The 21261-nt window shown below is 34.4% G+C and overlaps 1 protein-coding gene across 2 annotated transcripts in view; it reads right to left on the minus strand.

The window, feature by feature from the left end:
• Window positions 1–529: 529 nt before the first annotated feature.
• Window positions 530–21261, minus strand: part of LOC126882033 (trehalase-like) — a 54916-nt gene continuing 34184 nt past the window's right edge. For both annotated transcript variants that reach the window (XM_050646808.1, XM_050646809.1), the window contains exons 2-4: window positions 15620–16547; window positions 7841–8372; window positions 530–882 (exon numbers count right to left, since the gene is read on the minus strand). In XM_050646808.1, the coding sequence (XP_050502765.1) occupies window positions 584–882; window positions 7841–8372; window positions 15620–16525 (1737 nt within the window). In that variant the 5' untranslated portion in view covers window positions 16526–16547 and the 3' untranslated portion in view covers window positions 530–583. The remainder of the gene's footprint in view (window positions 883–7840; window positions 8373–15619; window positions 16548–21261) is intronic.

The following is a 21261-nucleotide window of genomic DNA, read 5'->3' on the forward strand; positions in this document are numbered from 1 at the left end:
AAACATAAGTGAAAATTACACGCACGGACTCACGAAGCGGGACATTTCAAAGGAGTTGGGGAGACTGAAAAATCAAATAAAACTTTAAATATCGTTTAAATTTGTAATTGACAACATTGTAAGTTTTCTTTAATTGATCTTAGATCGAGTTAGCACATATTTTATTGCAAATAATATAATCAACTATTTTTAATGGGAAACAAGCCACAATTTTACCAAAAATGATTTTATTAACGTTTATTTTATTAAATAATATAAATTGAAATTTCCATAAAAATCAGATATTTAGTAAAATTCAAGGTCGTTGGGGGGAGGGGCAGAAAATTCGTTAAAAAAAATAAAAATACTAATATGCTGAAAAATAACACTAGCAACTTTTTCATGCTATTAGATATAACATTTCACACTTTTATTGTTTCGATGCACCCTAGTCTACAGGCCTTTCTCACTTTCAGCGATAATGACTGTATAATCGGCATAACGAATGTTATTTATTTAGATAATAGAATAAAATAAATATAAAACCCAATTAACGTTACCCTTATATTACATTATATTAAAACAAAATATTAAATAAAAACATTCATACATCGTTATTTCTCTGTTTCTCATGTCTCTGATGTGATTTCCCATGTTTATGGTGTTTCTTGTGTGATTTTGCGTAAAATTCATTAATTAACGTAAGCGCTTCTCCATTCGCCCAACCGAAACCGGTTTGAACCACGTATTCTCCACCACCGCCGTATTCACCTGGATGTCTTGCATCATACTTTTCAAACATGTCCTTGGTGGTTTCGAATCCTATCATAAAAGCCTCGACAATCTTCTTCGCTTCTGATTTGGCTAATCTTTCAGCTTTTTTTGATCCAGTTTTACGCAGACCTGGAACAAATTAAAAATAAATAATTATTGGTGGATTTAATGAGACCAGTGGTCACACATGGATGTGAAATGTGGACCCTCTCTACTACTGATAAAAATCAACTGAGGATATTTGAGCGCAACTAAGAAAGATATTTGGACCAAACCATTGCAGCGATAGTTCGTGGAGAATTAAAATGAACTATGAGCTGGATAAGCAGGACAGCAGACACGGCAGGAGGTACAACAACAAGAGCTGGGGGAAGATGGAGAAGAAAATGATTTAACTAGACCCCCAACGCTAGAGGAGGTCCAAACGGCAATCCACATACAAAAAAGCCATAAAGCACCGGGAATAGATAAAATACCAGCAGAACTACTCAAGCAAGGAGGAAAGAATTTGACACAACAGATGTACCAGCTAATACGAGAGATATGGATAAAAGAAGAAATCCCCCAACAATGGAAGAAAAGTATAATCTGCCATATCCATAAAAAAGGAGACAAACTGTTGTGTCAGAATTATAGAGGCATCTCTTTACTTTGTTCGGGATACAAAATATTCACAAACATCCTTAATCGAAGACTTCAACCTCTCACGGAAAAAATCATCGGGGAATATCAAGCAGGGTTTAGGCAAAATGGATCTACCATTGACCAACTATTTACAGTTAAACAAATACTAGCCAAAGCATGGGAATATGACATGGACGTTTACAATCTCTTTGTAAATTTTAAACAAGCCTATGATTCAGTAGATAGAACAATTCTACCTAATATATTGGAAGAATTTGGCATACCATCAAAATTAATACGACTAGTGCAAATGACAATGACAGAAACAGAAGCACAGGTATGTATTCAAGGACAGATCACTGTTGCGTTTACGATAATGCAAGGACTGAAACAAGGCGACGGACTGGCTCCAACGCTTTTTAATCTCGTTCTTGAATATGTAATTAGACGGTTGACGGTGAGCGGAAATAACATACTTACAAACAAATCTACCCAATTAGCAGCATACACAGATGATATAAACATAATGAGCAGAACAATGAATGCAGCGGAAGAAACCTACGTTGAGTTGAAACAGAGTGTAGAAGCAGTAGGGCTAGCAATAAATACAAATAAAATACAAATAAAACAAAACTACTCATACAAACCAGATCAAATAGACCGGCGCAACAACACTTTATTGACGATATAGAACATGTGAATAGATTCACGTACCTAGGAATGAATCTAGTCACAAGCAATGAAGAAGAACAGGAAATAAATAGAAGGCTTATGCTGGCAAATAAAGCCTATTTCGCGATGGGCCACATACTCAAATCGCGAGACGTACACCGGAAAACCAAACTCCGGGTTTATAAAACAATAATTAGGCCCATAGTAAGTTATGGCTGTGAAACATGGGTGGTGACATAGAAATCTGCCAATGCATTAGATGTGTTTGAAAGAAAAATATTACGTAGGATATTGGGCCCAATAAGTGAAAATAACAACTGGCGAATTAGGTATAATAGAGAAATATACGAGCAATATAGCGAACCAACTCTAGCACAATACACTAAACTGCAGAGATTACGGTGGGCAGGGCACGTGGTCCGCATGCATGAGAATAGAATCCCCAGAAAATTGCTAAATGCAAGAATGCAGGGAAAAAGACCTGTTGGAAGACCTAAAAAGAGATGGGAAGACGAAGTCGATGAGGATGCCAGGAACTTCCTGGGAACGCGTTGATGGAAAAGAACAGCGGTAAATCGAAATGAAGGCTCGATTTGGGCTGTAGTGCCATTGGATGGATAAATGAGCTGGATAAACTAATGCAGAGCGCAGATATTGTTAGATTTGTAAACTCACAAAGATTTAACTGGCTTCGTAACTTAGAAAGAATGTCAGATGGTCGAGTTGTAAAAGAAATCCAGAGATGAAAACCCCAAGGAAATAGAACAAGAGGATGACCCCGTAAAAGATGAATATACGACGCAGAGGAAGATCTTAAAACCATGAACATCAGGCAGTGGCGAAGGAATGTATCCAATAGGGCAGAATGGAAGGACATTGTTAAGCAGGCCAATACTCACAAAGGGTTGTAGCGCCATTAGAAGAGGAAGAAGAAGACTATTGGTCGATTAGATTAGAACGTGTCCGAGATCCAAACATCAGATTAAATGTATCCGAGATGAAAATAATAAAATACTTTTTCAGGAAAAGGATGTCAAAATGACGTGGAAAAAGTATTTAAAGAGATTATTAAGTGAATGATTTGACAGAAAAACAATTGAGTTAACGAAGACAGTAACCAGTGGCGTAGCTAGACCCACAATGGCCATATATCAAGGTTTCTTGCAGGGCCCATTTCGACGACTGATGTGGGATAGTGCTAAACAAATGTTAAGCAAAAACTCTTGCATGTGTAGAATAGAATAGAAATATGCTTTATTGTCACTGGAAATTTTACAATTTTATGGACAAAGCTTACAAAGAGTCGAAAACAAAAAACAATAACAAATACAGTTTAATAAAATTACGTAAATCGTCAATATTATTACAAAATAAAAGATAATGAAATAAAACAAAATAATACAGGGTGTTTCATTAATAATTGGAAATTCTTTAACTGTAGATTCCTGAGCTCAAAATATTAAGGTTTAACCCAAATCACCTACTCCCAAAATACTTCCTAAGGGAGCTTGAGTTCTTTGAAGATGGTGTCTTTTCATTAGTTACGCTTCTATTAAGAAAAATTAAAACTGGTATGTCTATTTATCTTCCAGAGATAAATCGATTTCATAAATTGCGAATTTCTAGTACAGGTCATATGTGCCCCTTTTGGGTAGGGCAGCGGCTATTTTAACGCATAACTTTTTTTGTCTTTAACTTTTGACACTGGATTATTAAATTGTGAGGTATTCTAGTGCTACAAGTTCTTGCTTTAAGTCGCTAGGATACAGGGTTTTCTAGAAAAATCGATTTGAAAATTTTTCGTTTTTTATATTTGAACAAAATTTGAAAAAAAAATTTAAAAAACGATCTATTTTACCGACTTAAAGCAAGAGTAACTTTAATAATCTAGTGTCAAAAATGCTTAAAAATTAAGGACACAAAAAATAATGCGATAAAATAACCGTTGACCTACCCAAAACGGACGCATATGACCGGTACTGGAAATTCGCAATTGATGAAATCAATTCATCTATGGAATAAACGTACCAGTTTTCGTTTTTTTTTCATATTTTTTTTTTAAATATTTTTTCAAATTCAAAAAATTCACAATTTTCAAAGTGACGGTTCTAGAAAACGACGCAATAGTACCTCTTATTACTAAAATGCCTCACAATTTAATAATCCAGTGTCAAAAACACTTAAAAGTTAAAGATAAAAAAGTTATGCGATAAAATATCCGTTGCCCTAACCAAAACGGACGCCTATGACCAGTACCAGAAATTCGAAATTTATGGAATCGATTTATCTCTGGAAGATAAATAGGCGTACCAGTTTTCGTTTCTCTAAATGGAAGCATTCTGGACGTATTTAAAAAAAAACTCGGTACAAGGAGCCTTGTTCAAAGAGCTCTATCTCCCCTAGGAAGCATATTCTGACTAGGTGATTTGGGCTAAATCTTAATATTTTGAGCCTAGTAATCTACAGTTGAAATATTTCCAATTATTAATGAAACACCCTGTATAATTCAAAATTTACATTACATTATGACATACAATCATAGGAACTAATAATAGACATGGATCCCGCTTACCAAAAAAAAGTTGATTAATAGCAAGCTAAAAATTTGTTAATAGCTTAACGGCGTCTAGTCGGACAAACTTTGATGTAGGGAACACTGGAACAGGGGAAGTTTTAATTGTAGAAGAGGTTAAAAATTTGGAACGTCAGACTACGAATACGTTCCATGTATTTTGTCGGACAGAACTTCCAATTGATTTGTTACCATTTCATTAAACTCTCATGCAAAAATCAGACTGGTGTTTATCATCAACTGGGCATTTTAATGAGTGGAACACGAAGAAAATGTCAAATGACAGGAATCATGTTGGTTAGTAATAGCAGTCTGATTTTCGCATGAGAGTTTAATGAAAGGGTAACAAATCAATTGAATGTCCGACAAAATACATAGGACGTTTTCGTAATCTGACGTTCCAAATTTTTAAACTGATCCACAATTAAAAATTCCCTGTTCCAGTGTTCCCGTACATCAAAATTTGTCCGACTAGAAACCGTTAAGCTATTAACAAATTTTTAGCTTGCTATTAATCAACTTTTTTTGGTAAGCGGGATCCAGGTCTATTATTAGTTCCTATGGTTGTATGTCTTATGCAATTTGCAATTTATTTAAATTTTGCATTATACAGGGTGTTTCATTAATAAATGGAAATATTTTAACTGTAGATTCCTAGGCTCAAAATATTAAGATTTAAACCAAATCACCTACAAGTCTATAAGTTCGGCGTATAACACCCAAATATAGATAGAAAAAATAAACCTAATAAACTCTTATATACCAAAGTCGAAAAAGAGATTTGAATTCCACAAGGAAAAAGTTTTCCTGTAGTTGGCTGTATACCATGTAATACAAAAAAATTAGTAAATCCTTTATAAAAGGTATATATTTAAAATCCCTAAAAAGGGCTACATCACAGTCACATAACTAGATTTGAATTGTTGAGATCCATTGTTTGAAAACATATTTAATTTTTCAAGCCATGAGTGAATAGACATTGAAAATAAGCGTAGACAAAGAAGCTCTGTTCATATGATGCGAGTGGCCGGTAAATAGATACCTATACCTGAATACAATTTATAGATAAAGAACCGATTACACGAAAATATACGCAAACGATACACACGGTTTCATGTATTCAAACAAAATGCAATTATAAAAATTGCAATTTGGCATTATACTTTATATAATGTCTCACACACTGCCAAGGGTGAATGGACAATAAAAGTAGCTTGAAAACAAAAAAAGCTCTGTTGTTATGGAATACAGGCGAGCGGCAGAAAATAGATAGGTACCTGTACATAAATATAGTTTATATAAATATAAATAAATAATCCATTATACAAAAATGTCGATATCCAAACAATATACACGGTTTCAAAGCGTTTTATTAGTGAAATAATTGTAGAATAATTTCTGCAATTTTTTTAAATGGAATTTTGTTTCGACATGCCGCGATGGGGCCCCTGAATGTCGGGGGCCCCGTATAATTGATTCGGTTGATACGGCGGTACTGCTACGCCTCTGACAGTAACAGTAATGGTCACCAAAATAACTAAACGATGAAGTGGTTCAAACACTTCAAAAAATAAAGAAATGTAATGCAGTTGGACCAGATAACATTACAGTGGAAGTATGGAGAGCATTAGGAGAGACAGGAACAAGTTGGCTAACAGATTTATTTAATACAATTATGAAAGTTGGACAAATGCCAGACAAATGGAGAACCAGTATATTAATACCTGTTTACGCAAACAAGGAAGTTATGTAACAATGTACAAACTATAAGGGTTATAAAACTACTTACTCACACCATGAAACTATGGGAGAGAGTTATAATTGATTGGCACATATGTACGTGAAGAAACAGAAACATTCGATAATCAGTTTGGCTTTTTGCAGAGTAGATCAATCACAGATGCAAATTTTATTATAATGGAAAAATACATGAATAAAGAAACAAACACTCATATGGTATTCATTAATCTTGAGAAATCATATAGTAGGTCCACTGGTCAATATTCCAAGCTTGTGAAAGACATCATGTGTGAGGGAGTAACAACTAATGTGAGGACAGATGTGGGAGATAAATTTCATGTGAAAGTAGGATTTCACCAAGACTCGGTACTTAGTCCTTATATTTATTCTCATTAATTTTGGATTAGATAACAGCAAAACTACAGGGTAACATTTCCTGGTACTTAATGTATGCTGATGATATATTGTTACTAGGAAATAGTGAAAGCGACTTAAAACAAAAACTGGAACAGTGGAGACAAGCTCTTGAGGAAAAAATGTAAAATTTTAAAAGGTGTAGTAGGCGTTTTTAAAAAAATTAAATTGGAAATATTAGGGGATAAACATCAATGGCTGCTACCTCAGTAATCTACGATTTGCGGATGACATAATCCTGATAGCTACTGACCTACAAAAACAACCATGCTTTTAGAACTGCATACCGAATTTTCTAAAATAGGACTGAAAATTTAAACAAAAACAAAATCACACACTCCGAAGAAACCGTGACAATAATAAACGACAAAGTTATAGGAAAAGTTGAAGTATATAATATATAGTTAGGACAATAATAATACTAAATAGGGAAATTCAAACGGAAGAAACAAAAATAAGAAGAAAGTTAGCATGGGCAGAATTCGGCAAACTGAACTACATACTCAGAAATCAACAAATTCAACTACATACATCTTGGATCTAAAGTTTTTGATGCATGCATTATTCCGATATGGGGCACAAACATAGACAATCACAAAAAAGAATATGAATATACTCAGAGTCACTCAACACGCGGTGGAAAGATCAATGCTAGGCATATCACTTAAGGACAGGAAAACAAACACATGGATAAGACAGAAAACCAAGGTCACCGATGTTCTACAAAAATCATTAACATTGAAATGGGAGTATGCTGGACATGTAGCTAGAAGCGATCTAAACAAATGACGCAGAACAATTCTAACCTAGAGGCCATACCAACACAAAAGACCCAGTGGCAGACCTCCTATGCGATGGACAGATGATCTGAAACGGACTGCCGGGAAAAATTGGCTACAAGCAGAGTACAATAAAAACAATGGAAAGGAAGACTTGAAGAGGCTTATGTTCAGATGTGAACGTGAATGGCTATACGAAGAAGAAGAAGTAGGACAAAAATAGATATGTATGTATATATTTATAAACACTTTCATAATAATATTCATTAGTAAAAGGGTAATATACCTAAGACAATGAACTCCTGTAGTGGCGGCCATGCGTTCGGCATATCCCACTGTTGGCCACTTTGGAGTAAAGATGACGGTATTCCACCAGCGTAAGTATTAACCTTCATCTTTCTATAGTAAGTAGCAGCCCTAATGCCGAATGTTTCCTTCTTGGTAGTATCGTAAGCATCAGCCCAAAGAGGAGCAAAGTTGCTGGGATAAAACTCCTTTCTATGACTGGAATGCTTTACATCAAAGTCATACCAAATACCGTCCTCATCATTGTAATTGACTGCTTGAATTGCTGATCTTAAATTTAAGTGCTTATGGGACCATGCTTCTGCCTTTTCGTTATTACCTACAAGTTGATAAAACCTAGAGAGTTCTTCAAAGGCTCTGCAGAGGATAGCGTTTAGATCTACTGGTATGACATCAATGATGTCTATTTGAGAGAGGTTTGTACTGGGGTTTCTGTCGTCATTGTATAACCAACGAGAAGAGAAGTCCCAACCACTTTCTGCACCGCTTTTTAAGTTTCTGTAACAGGCTTTCTGCAAAGAAAAAAGTAATATTAATAATAAATACCTATACAGAATAATTTTTAAAAATATGATTTTGTAGTAGGTGTCTCAGAGTGCGGCAGATTCGTGCAAATATTATAAGAATTGCACATTTAATGATACAAGCACATAATTTGGTCCACATATACCGCACATATAAAGATTTAAATTTAGATATGAGGCCATCTCAGATTTTGCCTTTTACAAAAATGGCGGTCATTCAAAATGGGCGACTATACATATGTGACTAATAGCACGATATCTTTTGAATGAAAAGTCCAATTTCAACCAAATTTGGTAAATAGGTTCTTTTTGTGATTTACAAGACCGATGTCGTGAACTGAAAGAATCGCTTTACCAGAAGTTGTGTTTTTTCTGGTTTTTTATGTAAAACTATTTTATATTATGTAAATAATTAATTTTCAATTTTTTCACCCTGTATATATTAATTTTTCAAAATGGTAATACCACCATTGAAAAGGGCGTAAGAATGTGTTTTAGGAAATATTTTGAACTTTTTATTTTTGTTAATTACCATTATGTGTGGCAGATTCTTGCAAATATTATAAGAATAATTATTGTGAATTTAATGGAAGAAGCATATAATTTGAACCGCATATACTAAACATACAAAAGTTCAAATTTGGATATGAGGCCATCTAAGATTTTGGCTTTTACAAAAATGGCGAGCATTCAAAATGGCTACTATACATATGTCACTAATAGCACGATAACTTTTGAACGAAAAGTCCGATTTCAGCCAAATTTGGCATTAAGGCTCCTTTTTGGTGGATAAGATCGAGGTCTTGAACCGGAAGGGTCGGTTTACCAGAAGTTGTGGTTTTACTGTTTTTTTTTTATGTAAAAATAAGTTGTTTTTTCAACTCTTTCACCCTGTATATTTAATTTTTCAAAAAAAAGTAATACCGTCATTGAAAAGAGTGTAAAAATATTTTTAGGAAAGATTTTGAACTTTTTGGTTATGTTAATTACCATTTAATAAATGCATAACGTATCTTCACATGTAGCTATGTGCGGCAGATTTATTTTGAATGCCCGCTATTTTTGTAAAAGACAAAATCTGAGATGGCCTCATATCTAAATTTGAATCTTTGTATGTGTAGTGTGTGTGGTCCAAATTATATGCTTTTACTTTATTATATACTTTTACTAATATAATTCTTATATTATTTGCAGGAATCTGCCGCACATAGGTTCATAGGTACATGGGAAGATACGTTATGCATCTATTAATTGGTAATTAACATAACTAAAGAGTTCAAAATATTTCCTAGAAAATTCTTTTACGTTTTTTTCAACGCCGTTATTAACTTTTTAAAAAATTAATATATACAGGGTGAAAGAATCGGTAAAAAACAACATGTTTTAACATAAAAATCAGGAAAAACACAACTTCTGGTAAATCGATTCCTCCGGTTCAAGACATTGGTCTTACACATCAAGAAAGAACCTATATATCAAATTTGGTTGAAATCGGACTTTTTGTTCAAAAGTTATTAGTCACATAATATGTATCGTCGCCATTTTGAATGCCCGCCATTTTTGTAAAAGGTAAAATCTGAGATGGCCTTATATCTAAATTTGAACCTTGATGTATGTAGTATATGTGGTCCAAATTATATGCTTCTACCATTAAATGCACAATAATTCTTGTAATATTTCCACGAATCGGCCACACATAGGGTACATGTGAAGATACCTTATGCATTTATTAAATGGTAATTAACATAACTAAAAAGTTCAAAATATTTTCTACAAAATATTTTTAAGTTTTTTTCAATTGCGGTATTACCTTTTTGAAAAATTAATATATACAGAGGGAAAAAATTGAAGAAAAAAACATATTTTTACATAAACAACTAGTAAAAACACAATTTCTGGTAAACCGATTCTTCTGGTTCACCACATCCATCTTGTAAATCAAAAAAAGAACCTATATACCAAATTTGGTTGAAATCAGACCTTTCGTTCAAAAGTTATGGTACTATTAAACTCATATGTATAGTCGCCATTTTGAATGCCCGCCATTTTTGTAAAAGGCAAAATCTGAGATGGCCTCATATCTAAACTTGAACCTTTATATGTGTAGTATATGTGGGGCAAATTATATGCTTGTATCATTAAATGTGCAATTGTTTCACATACCGGCCGCACTATCAGAGTATATTTTAGTTTTTAAATCAATAACATTCTGTTTAAGAACAAGTTAGAAAAACATACTACTAAATCAGACACATAAAATAGGCGAATTTTATTTCTTGAATATTAATACATCATTTATAAAAATAAAAAAAAATGTATAAAAAAATACAAAAGGAGTAAGTTGGATTTCTACCAGCCAAAAGAGCAAGCAGGTTTTAGAGCAGCATTATCATTTACAACTAATTAAAAATTTAATGGAAAAGAGTGTTGAATATAACAGGCCATTAGTCCTGATATCTGTTGACTACGATAAAGCTTTTGATACCAGAAGTCATCAAAAAATGTTAAAAGCCTTAACCGAGTACCGTATAGGTCATCGCTAGCTAACCATGATCAAATACATCTATCAAAATGCGACAGCAAGCGTGAAACTGGCAGATAAAAAACTGGCCAGCGCATTTAAAATAAAACGGGGAGTGCGACAGGGAGACACAATTTCGCCAAAATTGTTTACAACATTATTAGAGCATATGTTTAAGCACGCAAATCTGAGTGAAAAAGAAACGGAGAAATACTTAGTCATTTGAGATTCGCTAACGATATTGTTCTTTTTGCTGACAGCATCGATTATGCAGTATCGCAACTGGAGAGACTATACCTAGCTTTCTTACAAGTTGGATTAGAAATCAACCATATAAAAACAGAAATCAAGACAAATCTTGTGTTAAGCGAAAAGATTTCTGTAAATCGCATTCCTATTGAAGAAACCACTTTTATTAAGTATTTAGGGCATGAGATACGCATAGGAAGAGAGAATCAGAGATAATCAATAGCCTAATAGTTCAATAAACCATAATGCAAAATCAGCACACTATAGGTCTTTGCACATATACAGGACCGGCGTCCATAACTCCTGTCAGATCCCAGGCCCTCTTCTAAAATGTGCCCATTTATTGGGCAATGTTGAGGTGAGGTTTCGTTTTTACGGATTGACATTACTTTGGTTTTTTTAATGTTTATTTTCATACCAAATTGCTCATAGGTCGAGTCGGTCTTGTCGATGAGCGTTGTAGACCCAAGTCGGAATCCGCAATCAATACCGTATCATCGGCGTACTTGATGCTGTTGATATTTACGCCATTCACCTTGACTCCATCCTTGGAATCCTCCAGTGCCTCTTTAAATAGAAACTCGGAGTGAAGATTAAACAGCAGGGGCGACAGAACACATCCTTGTCCAACTCCCCTACTAATTTTTACTTCTGCGGATGTAGAAACCTTCTAGATCACAGATGGAAGAGAGCTACGCCCTGAGTTCTTAAGAAATAGTTCTATTACTACGATTAAAATATTTTTGGTTTGTTTGTCCATTAATCCTAATTTAATAAACATTGAGACTTTCGACATGTCGCTTTATCGTAATCCTAAAGTTATCTTATTCCGACCACGTTACTAATCAGGGTGTTTTGCTGAGAACGCAAAAAGAAAAAGAGCTGTTAACCACAATAAAAACAATTAAAATCGAATAGCGAAAATAGGGTCACACAGGGCCGTAAGTTCGATGTTGGGGGCCCCGAAGAAAACGTGATCTGGGGGCCCTGGGGCAAACGTGATATGGTGACCCCTACCGGGGGGCGCGTTAAGGGGGAGGTCCGGAAAAGAGTTTGATATTCAACCCGTTGAAAACGCATTTTAATGCATTCCATGACAGAAGTTTCTTTATGGTCAAAAAATAACTAGCAAGGAAGACAATAAACACTATCATTTATTGTAGAGCATCACAATTAATTTCTTCTTAGCTTCATTCCACGCTTAGTGGTTAAGGTGTAAAAGTGGTTTGACGAACATCTACCCTGTTGATCTTTATCTCTTCGAAAAGGTCCATCACGCTGAAAAGGTCCTGCCTGGATAATTTTCGCTTCAGGTCTCAGGTCACTTTCATGCACAGTTCTTGGGAAAACATCATACTTACTTCTTACAGCTTACTTCTTGATCTGTAGAGGTTGGTTTTAAAACTGGAATGGCATCTTCACCACGACCAGACTCTTTAGTAATTGATTCTGCTTGCAGATCAAGCAGATTTTGGTCATTTTCTTCAAAGTTATGGCAAATTTCTACTTCATGGTTTTCAGATTCCGCTAATTCATTCTTCAATTCTTTATATCTTTACGAAAGGTCATGGGGGCTCCAGCTTAGCCCGGGCCCTTCTTCTAATGCATTTTAGGTTTTATTACGCCGCAATAACTAATTTCCTAAGTAATAATTTAAATTTTTATGTTAAGGTCTCGGGGGCCCCAGCTTAGGTCATGCCTCAGGGGCTCCTGTTCTGCTCCAATTGCATTTTAGTCGAAAAGACTAATTTCCCCAGGGAAAAATTAAAAATTTATGTTGAGGTCTAGGGTCCCCTGTAAGGTCTTTTTAAAATTATGTCATTCGAAAATATTTCGTTGGGATCGGATTTTAAAATACATATTTTTATTCTCCTCGTTAAAATCTATGCACGGCCAACCAGAGGGTGCCCCTCTTGGCCGAGGGCTCCGGGGAACTGCACCGGCTGCCCCAATGGTAGTTACGGCCCTGGGGTCACATCATGTTTGCGCCAATATGAATATATATTTCATTTATTTTAATTCGGGAACGTCTTGGCAACACAGTTCTAAGTAAGCATAATCTTCTGTCCTTTATGTTAAGTCAGTCAGTCGTTAACAGACATACGGTCGGAACGTATAGTACACTTTGACAATTTTAATTTGATTTTGTGTGTGTTTTCCGTGAGACAAATTGACGATACCAGACAACATATTTTCGGTAAGTTCCCTTCTTTTATCCCATCCTTCATTTTCCTTAATGCCACCGAAAATAGTGCTTCAACATTTAACAACACGAAGAAAATCTAAGAAAATCTCGGTAAGTTATTATTATTACATTTTTTCCATTTGGTTTCCTAAAGCCAAAACAAGGAATAGCTAAAGTTATGGACTGCTGCAACTAATCTTTCAGGGAAAAGTAGAAGGAAAACGGGGACCAGTTCATTATATTTTAGAAAACCGCATCTTAATCCTATTACCAAGTTATTTGTATTTGAGTAGTATCGTTATATTTTGAGTAGGAACATGCTGAAGAGCAGATATAACGATTAAAATTACAACAGATTAAAATGTAATAATTTTTACCTCGACCGGAAACTTAACCGGGTGATTCCATTACATTTCAAATCATTCAATTTTGGATCAAAAAAACTTTTGGATCTCCGATTTGTCTGAAAATTGGTATATAGTATCTGCGGGATGTAGAAATAAAACATTTAAGGTCGAATTGTCTTCTTCTTCTTATTTTTTTAAATGCTATTTTAGCGATTTTACAGTGATTTTTGCATTTTCTATCGTAAAGTATCAATGGAAAACATAATATTTTAATAGAAGGGACTCAAAAATCAAATTTTATAGTGTAAAAAACGTTAAAATACCGTTTTTTACATTTTCCTCCATTCCCAAAATACATCATAATCGATTTGGCTAAAAATTTTCCCACAGATAGCCAAAATATAGGACTTAAAGTGGTTAGAAGGATTTAAATTATATTACAATACCAAAAAATTACAATTAACTCAGAAAATATCGACCTCACGACAAGAACTGTTAAAAATAAATTATAATAATTGTAAATATGATTTATTTGGAACAATTTCAGTTCCTATCATTTTGGCCGAAAAGTTAAAAATGGCGGAGATATTGAGCAAAACCGTTCTCCTTTAAAATCAAGATGGCGGCTAACGTAACGGAGGAATTCATTCGCAATTTTAAATTTATACTACTATTTCCCCTCTAAAGATCATAAAAATAAAATTTTGGGCAGCTCGGCATGCAAGGTCAAATGATATCCCGACTGTATTATACTTTGGAGTCTGATATTATTGCATGCAACTTTTTTAGTATTATAATATAATTCAAATCCTTCTAACTACAGCCAAATTTTCAGCCAAATTGATTATGATGTATTTTGGGAATGGAGGAAAATGTAAAAATGTATTGTAACGTTTTCTACACTATAAAATTTGATCAAAAACTTGTTTTGAATCAAAATAACTTATTTTTTCTATGGATGCTATACAATGTGCAACTTCTCTCACTACTTACATACATTCAAAACGAACAATTTCTCAGGGTGTGAGAAAAGTCGGCCATTGCAGTGAGAAATATTTTTTCTCACGGGTTCCATACGTAGAATCGCGGTTTCCATGGTAACATGCACAATACAAACACAAATATATTTGTCAAATAAAATGTGTCAAATCAAAACTTACGAGAAATTACCTTTCAAAATTGTTCAGATATAACTGGTAACTATAATTTTAAATAAATAAAAGTGTATAAATATTAAGAATATTACATACCTACATATGTATATAATATGTATTTTATTTCAATTTTGGCATATAATCTACATAATAGCACCTAAATTATTTAATTTTGAAGATTGAACTCTTGACAAAAACGCATCCATAGAAAAAATACAGTGTACAACACGTGAGAAAACGACATATTTCTCTCTCGCTTGATTTGCGGTATACGCCTCGTACCTGGGCTCGTGCCAACAATCTTCTGCGCTCGTGAGAAATATGTCTTTTTTCTCTCTTGTTGTACAATATACTATTAATGCCATAAGTATAGAAAATGCAAATTTGTTTAAATAAACAAGAAATAACTTTAAAATCGCATAAAATAACATTTTGAGAAAAAAGAAGAAGATTTTTTTACCTTAAATATCTTATTTTTAGTCCCGCAGAGCAGAAGTCCCGCAGAAGCTATGCACCGAGTTTCAGAAAAATCGGAGTTCCAAAAGATTTTGCCTGAGTGATTTGACATGGAATGTACCAACCACATCATTAAAATACAAATGACTTTGTAATAACAATCACAAATCTTTTCAAAGCAGCAGCGTGTAAAGTGTAGATAGCCATCATGGTCGCTAACGTCCGAAACAGATAATCAATACAAGACGATTCAGATAAAAATAAAAATATTAGTTAACGAAACCATATTTCAATATTATTCTAATATAAAATAAAAGCCTTACCTGTTCCGATTCTGTAAAATTTTGGCACGTAATAATATCTTCATAGTAGGATTCCGGTCTGGGTGTGTCGCTTTTGACAGCATACATGAACATATCATAGTTCGCTCCATCTTTCTTTACTGTTACTTTTCGTTCACTCCACCACCAATTCATTTCTTTCTCGAGAGTATCTACGTGTTTTTCCAACCATGTTTTGTTTCCTGTTTGATCTATATACTTTCCCATCATCATGGCTAGTAATGGTGGTTGTGATCTATTTAGATAGTATACTCTAGCTCCATTTGGAATAAAGCCAAATCTCTCCACAATTGATAAGAAATTCTCTAAAACTCCTCTAACTGTTTCAGTCATTTCACTGACTAGTAATCCTTCTACTATCCAGTAACTATCCCAATAATAGATTTCTTTAAACCGTCCTCCTGGGATTATGAAGCCATTAGGAATGTCGATCAAAGAATGTTGATCTGCGTGTTCTCTTACACTATCGCTAACTTTTCTAGCAAGTTTAGGCCAAACGTTCACTAAACTTTGAGCGAAGTTTTTAACTCTAGGATCATCTATCCTTCTTAAGAATTTTGGGTTTTTATTCAGGTCTGGAGGAGTCCAATCAACTAATTCTCCTGTACTCTCAAAGTTATCATTAACAAATTTTATCAAATCTTCTCTAGAAGGATTATCTTTCTTGTCACTCATTAATTGCTCGAAATTTTGTAACGTTACTTGAGCAGGATGTTTTTGTTGCATGTCTACAAATGTTTTGGAATCTGGAAACAGCCTTGCCATTTGAATGGTGTGTAGAAGTTTGCCTTGGCAGTAGATTGTACTGTCACATGATGGTATAGAGTTTGCGTATACAGTACTAGCAATAAAGGCAATAGCCAAAAGCACTGTGACGTGGTGACCCATGGTTCAAAACGGTTCTGGTCCGCTGAAAACAATTATTTATAATAGATAAATCATAATCACAAACAAAAAAATATTGATAGTAATAAAATGGTATATAATACGGCGCAAAGTAACGAAATTAAACATTAAGTTTACATTTTTTTAAATAAAAAGTTCTTAGAAGTAATTAATTCTAACAAATACAGATTTTTCTTCTTCCTCTTTATAAGCAATTCTGCTTGTTCATTGGCGGATTGATACCTCTATGGAAGGTTGTCGCTCCATCTTTTGCGCGGTCGGCCGATACTTCTTCTGCCGATTGGTGATTTATCTCGTGCTATTTTGACCACACGTGTCTCCCCCATTCTGGTTATATGGTTGTTCCATTCTTTTTTTCTATTTAGTGTCCATTCGTTTATACACTGTACGTTACATTGTCTTCTAATATCTTCGTTCCTCTTTCGATCTCTCAGTGTATTTCCTGTAATTCTTCTCAGTACTCTCATCTCTGCCGTTTCCAGTAGTCTTTGTGTTGTGGCTGTATCGGGTCTTGTTTCTGATGCATATGTCATTATTGGTCTTACACTGGCTTTATAAATTCTTGACTTCATCTCAGTGTTAATATGTTGGTTTCGCCATATAGTGTTATTAAGGCATCCTGCCAATCTATTTGCTTTTTGTACTTGATTTCTCACTTCTTTGTCTAGGTCTCCGTAACTTGACAATGTAATTCCAAGGTATTTTACTTCCATTACTTGTTCAATACTGATACCATCAATTTCTATTTTGCATCTGATTGGTTCTTTACTGATTACTAAAGTTTTAGTTTTTTGAGATGAAATTGTCATATTGAATTCTTTTGCTCTTATGTTAAATCTGTGGACTAATCTTTGCAGACTATCTTCATCTTGGGCTATCAATATTGCGTCGTCTGCGTAGCAGAGTATTTTTACTTCTTTGTTTCCCATTCTATATCCTCTTCCTTTGTTGACGTTTTTGATGATTTCATCCATGATTAAATCGAAAAGCAGAGGACTCAATGAGTCTCCCTGTCTTATTTCGCTGCCTATATCTACAGGTTCTGTAAGTTGTCCATCTATTCTGACTTCCATCTTGTTATTTTGGTAGATGTTCTCAATAGTTTTTATGATATCTAGAGGGATTTCTCTATTGTACAGATTACATCCCTGAGTCTTACTCTGTCAAATGCTTTCTTTAAGTCAATCAGACATAGAAATGCTGGTCTATTATACTCTAGTGATTTCTCAGTAATTTGCTTTATGACGAATATTGCATCTGTACACGATCTTCCAGTACGAAAACCCTGTTGTTCATCTGCTAAACTTATCCTCTGATTCATTACGTCTTGTAAGATTTTAGTTGTAAGTTTTAGTGTAGTATTTAACAAGTTGATACCTCTGTAGTTCTCTGGCTGCTTTTTATCTCCTTTTTTGAATAGTAGGATTAGTTCGCTCGTTCTCCATTCTTCCGGTATTTTACCGTGTTTTATGATTTTGTTAATTAATGTTGTTAATTGTTCTGTCATTGCTGCTCCACAATATTTCAGTAGTTCGTTTGGTATTCCATCCTTACCTGCAGCTTTTCTGTTCTTCAGCTTTTCGAGTGTTTTTCGTACTTCCTGTGCACTTATATTAACATCTTCATCTGTGGTAATTTCTGGTGTTTCCGGTTCTAGCATTATTTGTTCTTCCTCTGCATAAAGCTTTTTTAGATAGTCAATCCATGTATCCTTTTCTATGTGTTTTGGTTCTATTAGTTCCTTTACCTCCATTCTTTGACCTCTTATAAAGCGCCATATTTCCTTTTGGAGACCATAAAAATCATGTTCCATTTCTTTCGAAAAACGTTCCCAGTGATCGTTTTTTATTCTTCTTACTACTGAATGTGTTTCGTTTCTTATGGTCTTATAATTATCGTATGCCTCTTGTGTTTTAGTTGACATGTATTTTAGGTAGGCTTTTTTCTTCTCTTTACATTTTTCCTTCACTTCTGTACAAAACCATGGAGTTCTTCGTCTTGGAAGCGATTTATTTTTATTAATGTTTCTTTCACCAAGAACTTCCTTGGCTGAGGCTAAGATATTAGACTTAATTTTTGCCCAGCTTTCTTCGACTCCGTCACTTTCTGTGATATACATGTTGCTGCTTTTTTCCGTTAGTCTTTTTTGGAATAGGTATCTGGTGGAGTCGTCCTGTAAGCTTTCGACTTTAATCTTGGTGGTGTATTCTGCTGTTTTGTTATCACATAGATGTGTTTTCATTCTGATTTTGCACAATACCAATTTATGATCGCTTCCTATTTCTGCTGATGTTAGTGCTCTTACATCCAAGATTAGAGACGGGTGTAACTCTCTATTCGACAGAATATAGTCTATCATAGATCTTTGTCCTCTAGTGTTTTCAAAAGTGTATTTGTATTGTTCTTTGTGAGGGAAAAATGTATTGTTAATTCGTATTTCATTTATGCTGCAGAGGTCCGTTAAAAGGTCTCCGTTTTCATTTCTGATATTTTCATTATATCGTTGTTTTATTCCCGGAACTGTGTCGTTGCCAACACGGACATTAAAGTCACCCATAATGATTATATATTCATCAGATTACAATACATCATACAGATTTTTCTGAATGACAATATTATAAAGGTATCAAAAGAATAGGACGATCAGTTTGATAAACCATGTTTTTAAAGTTTTCTTGCGAATGATCCATGGACGTGTCTACAAAAAAATAGACGATTGCATAACAGGAAAACAACTGGGATTTGAAAAGGCTTTGGTACTATAGAGAGGTATTATTTATTATATAGGTTTGTGCTATTATAGCATCAGTTTGAAACGGTTTGAAACCATCAGCGAATAGTCGACCAGCGCGAGTAGAGGGGATAGCACTGGTGACTGTATTATGTTCTCTCACTGACCAACTATTTGCTAACGGTTTCTGACTAGTTTGACTGTTTGCTAGAACAAACCTTATAAAAACACTCATAGAAGGGCGTCGAGATGTCAACGGTGACGTATCCATATGGCTGGTTGAGTTTGAGAAAACCTTCAATCAAATACAACACAGAAGGCTTGCAAACATATTACGGAACACATAAATAGATGATCAGGATATGAGAATCATTACAAACTTATACCGATATCAGAAAGTCGTAATTCGAGTAGACCAACAAAAATCTAAAGAAATTCCAATAAGAAGAGGAGTACGACAACGATGAGTACGTACTATCCCCTCTATGTTCTCTTTAATAAGAGGCATCAGAAGACATAAATGAAGGCTTATCAATTAATGGAACACTAGTGAATAATCTCAGATATGCAGACCAAACAAATACAGCACAGATACAGCAGAGCCTCTGAACACACAAAAAAAAAAAATCATGATTATCAGTAAGAACAAAATTGAAGACGAAACAATCTACGTTAAAGGAAAAGCATTAGAGAAAGTACCCAGATACAATAATTAGTTAGGATATAAGCTAAATGAACAATGGTATTACAGCCTTGAATTTTTTTTCTAGTATATCAAGGGGTGCTTATTATGAGACTAACTTTTTCTTAAAAAATTTCGCCCCGGAACTCTCCTTTTCATCCCTTTAAAGGGGGCAATTTGTGTTTTTTGCGAAACGTAGCCCTTCCTGTACGTTTTGCAAAAACATTCTTAATAGAAATATGAAGAGGACTGTATTTCCTACTATTTATCTCCGGAGAGCATATTTATGTCTATCATCCACCGTTTAGCGGGGGTGGCGCCCCAAAGTTGACAAGTTTTTAAAAAAGTTGTTTTAAAAAAATTATTTTTTCCTAATTGTAATGGGATTTAAAAAAACCTACTGCAATTTATTACACATAAGTGGCTGATTTTTTGGTATACGTTTTATTTAAGGGCAATTGCCCATTTTTTAATTACAGGGTGTTACATTTTAAAAAATCCCTTTATATAGCATCTGAACCGCTTATGCTAGAGTAAAAAAACTTTCAGCGATTACCCATGTACAAGTATTATTTACAAATTTGTATAATGCACCCCCATATTTTCCCCGGAACCATCCCAAAAAAAAAAGGAGAATTAATAAAGAAAATAATCAAAAATTGATTTTGTGCCACCACTTTTAGGGTGCAAAGGAAGTAAAATATGCATAGGTCATAATGTGTAGCATACAGTGTGTTCTTTTATTTTCCATAAGTACGTTATCAATAAAATGAATAAGTGACGAAAAAAAAAACAAAAATTGGAGCCCGCCAAAGCATTTTCGAGGTTTACGGCGCCACTGTGCCGCAACGGTTGCTCATACGAAAAAAATGCATAGAACCTTATTTGTAGAGACCTTTATTTCTGTTTTGTAACCTTGTTTTAAAAAAATGCATACGTACTGAGAAAATCGTAAAAACATGCTCGCCAAGGGATAGGGATAGTTTCCGCAGTTTATTTTCAGGGATAGGGGTAGTTTTTGCAGGGATGTTGCAATAGCCATATATATTTAGAAAAACCTCTATTGGTGGAGCATATGCCCATATGGGTCAAAAAGCAAAAAAAAATTCAACCTCCCATTTTATTTTATTTTTTTGGCTACAGGGGTTGCACCAAGAAATCGCTTTGGGTGTCCATGCATGGGTAATAAGAACGTGCACAAAATGATATACGGAGCATTTTAATAAAGGGCATGATGTGTGAAGGACTCCAGGAAATCAATTTCTTTATTAATTCTCCTTTTTTGGGGTGGTTCCGGGGAAAATG

This window comes from Diabrotica virgifera, chromosome 3, assembly GCF_917563875.1.
Source record: "Diabrotica virgifera virgifera chromosome 3, PGI_DIABVI_V3a".
NCBI classification, from domain to species: Eukaryota; Metazoa; Arthropoda; class Insecta; order Coleoptera; family Chrysomelidae; genus Diabrotica; species Diabrotica virgifera.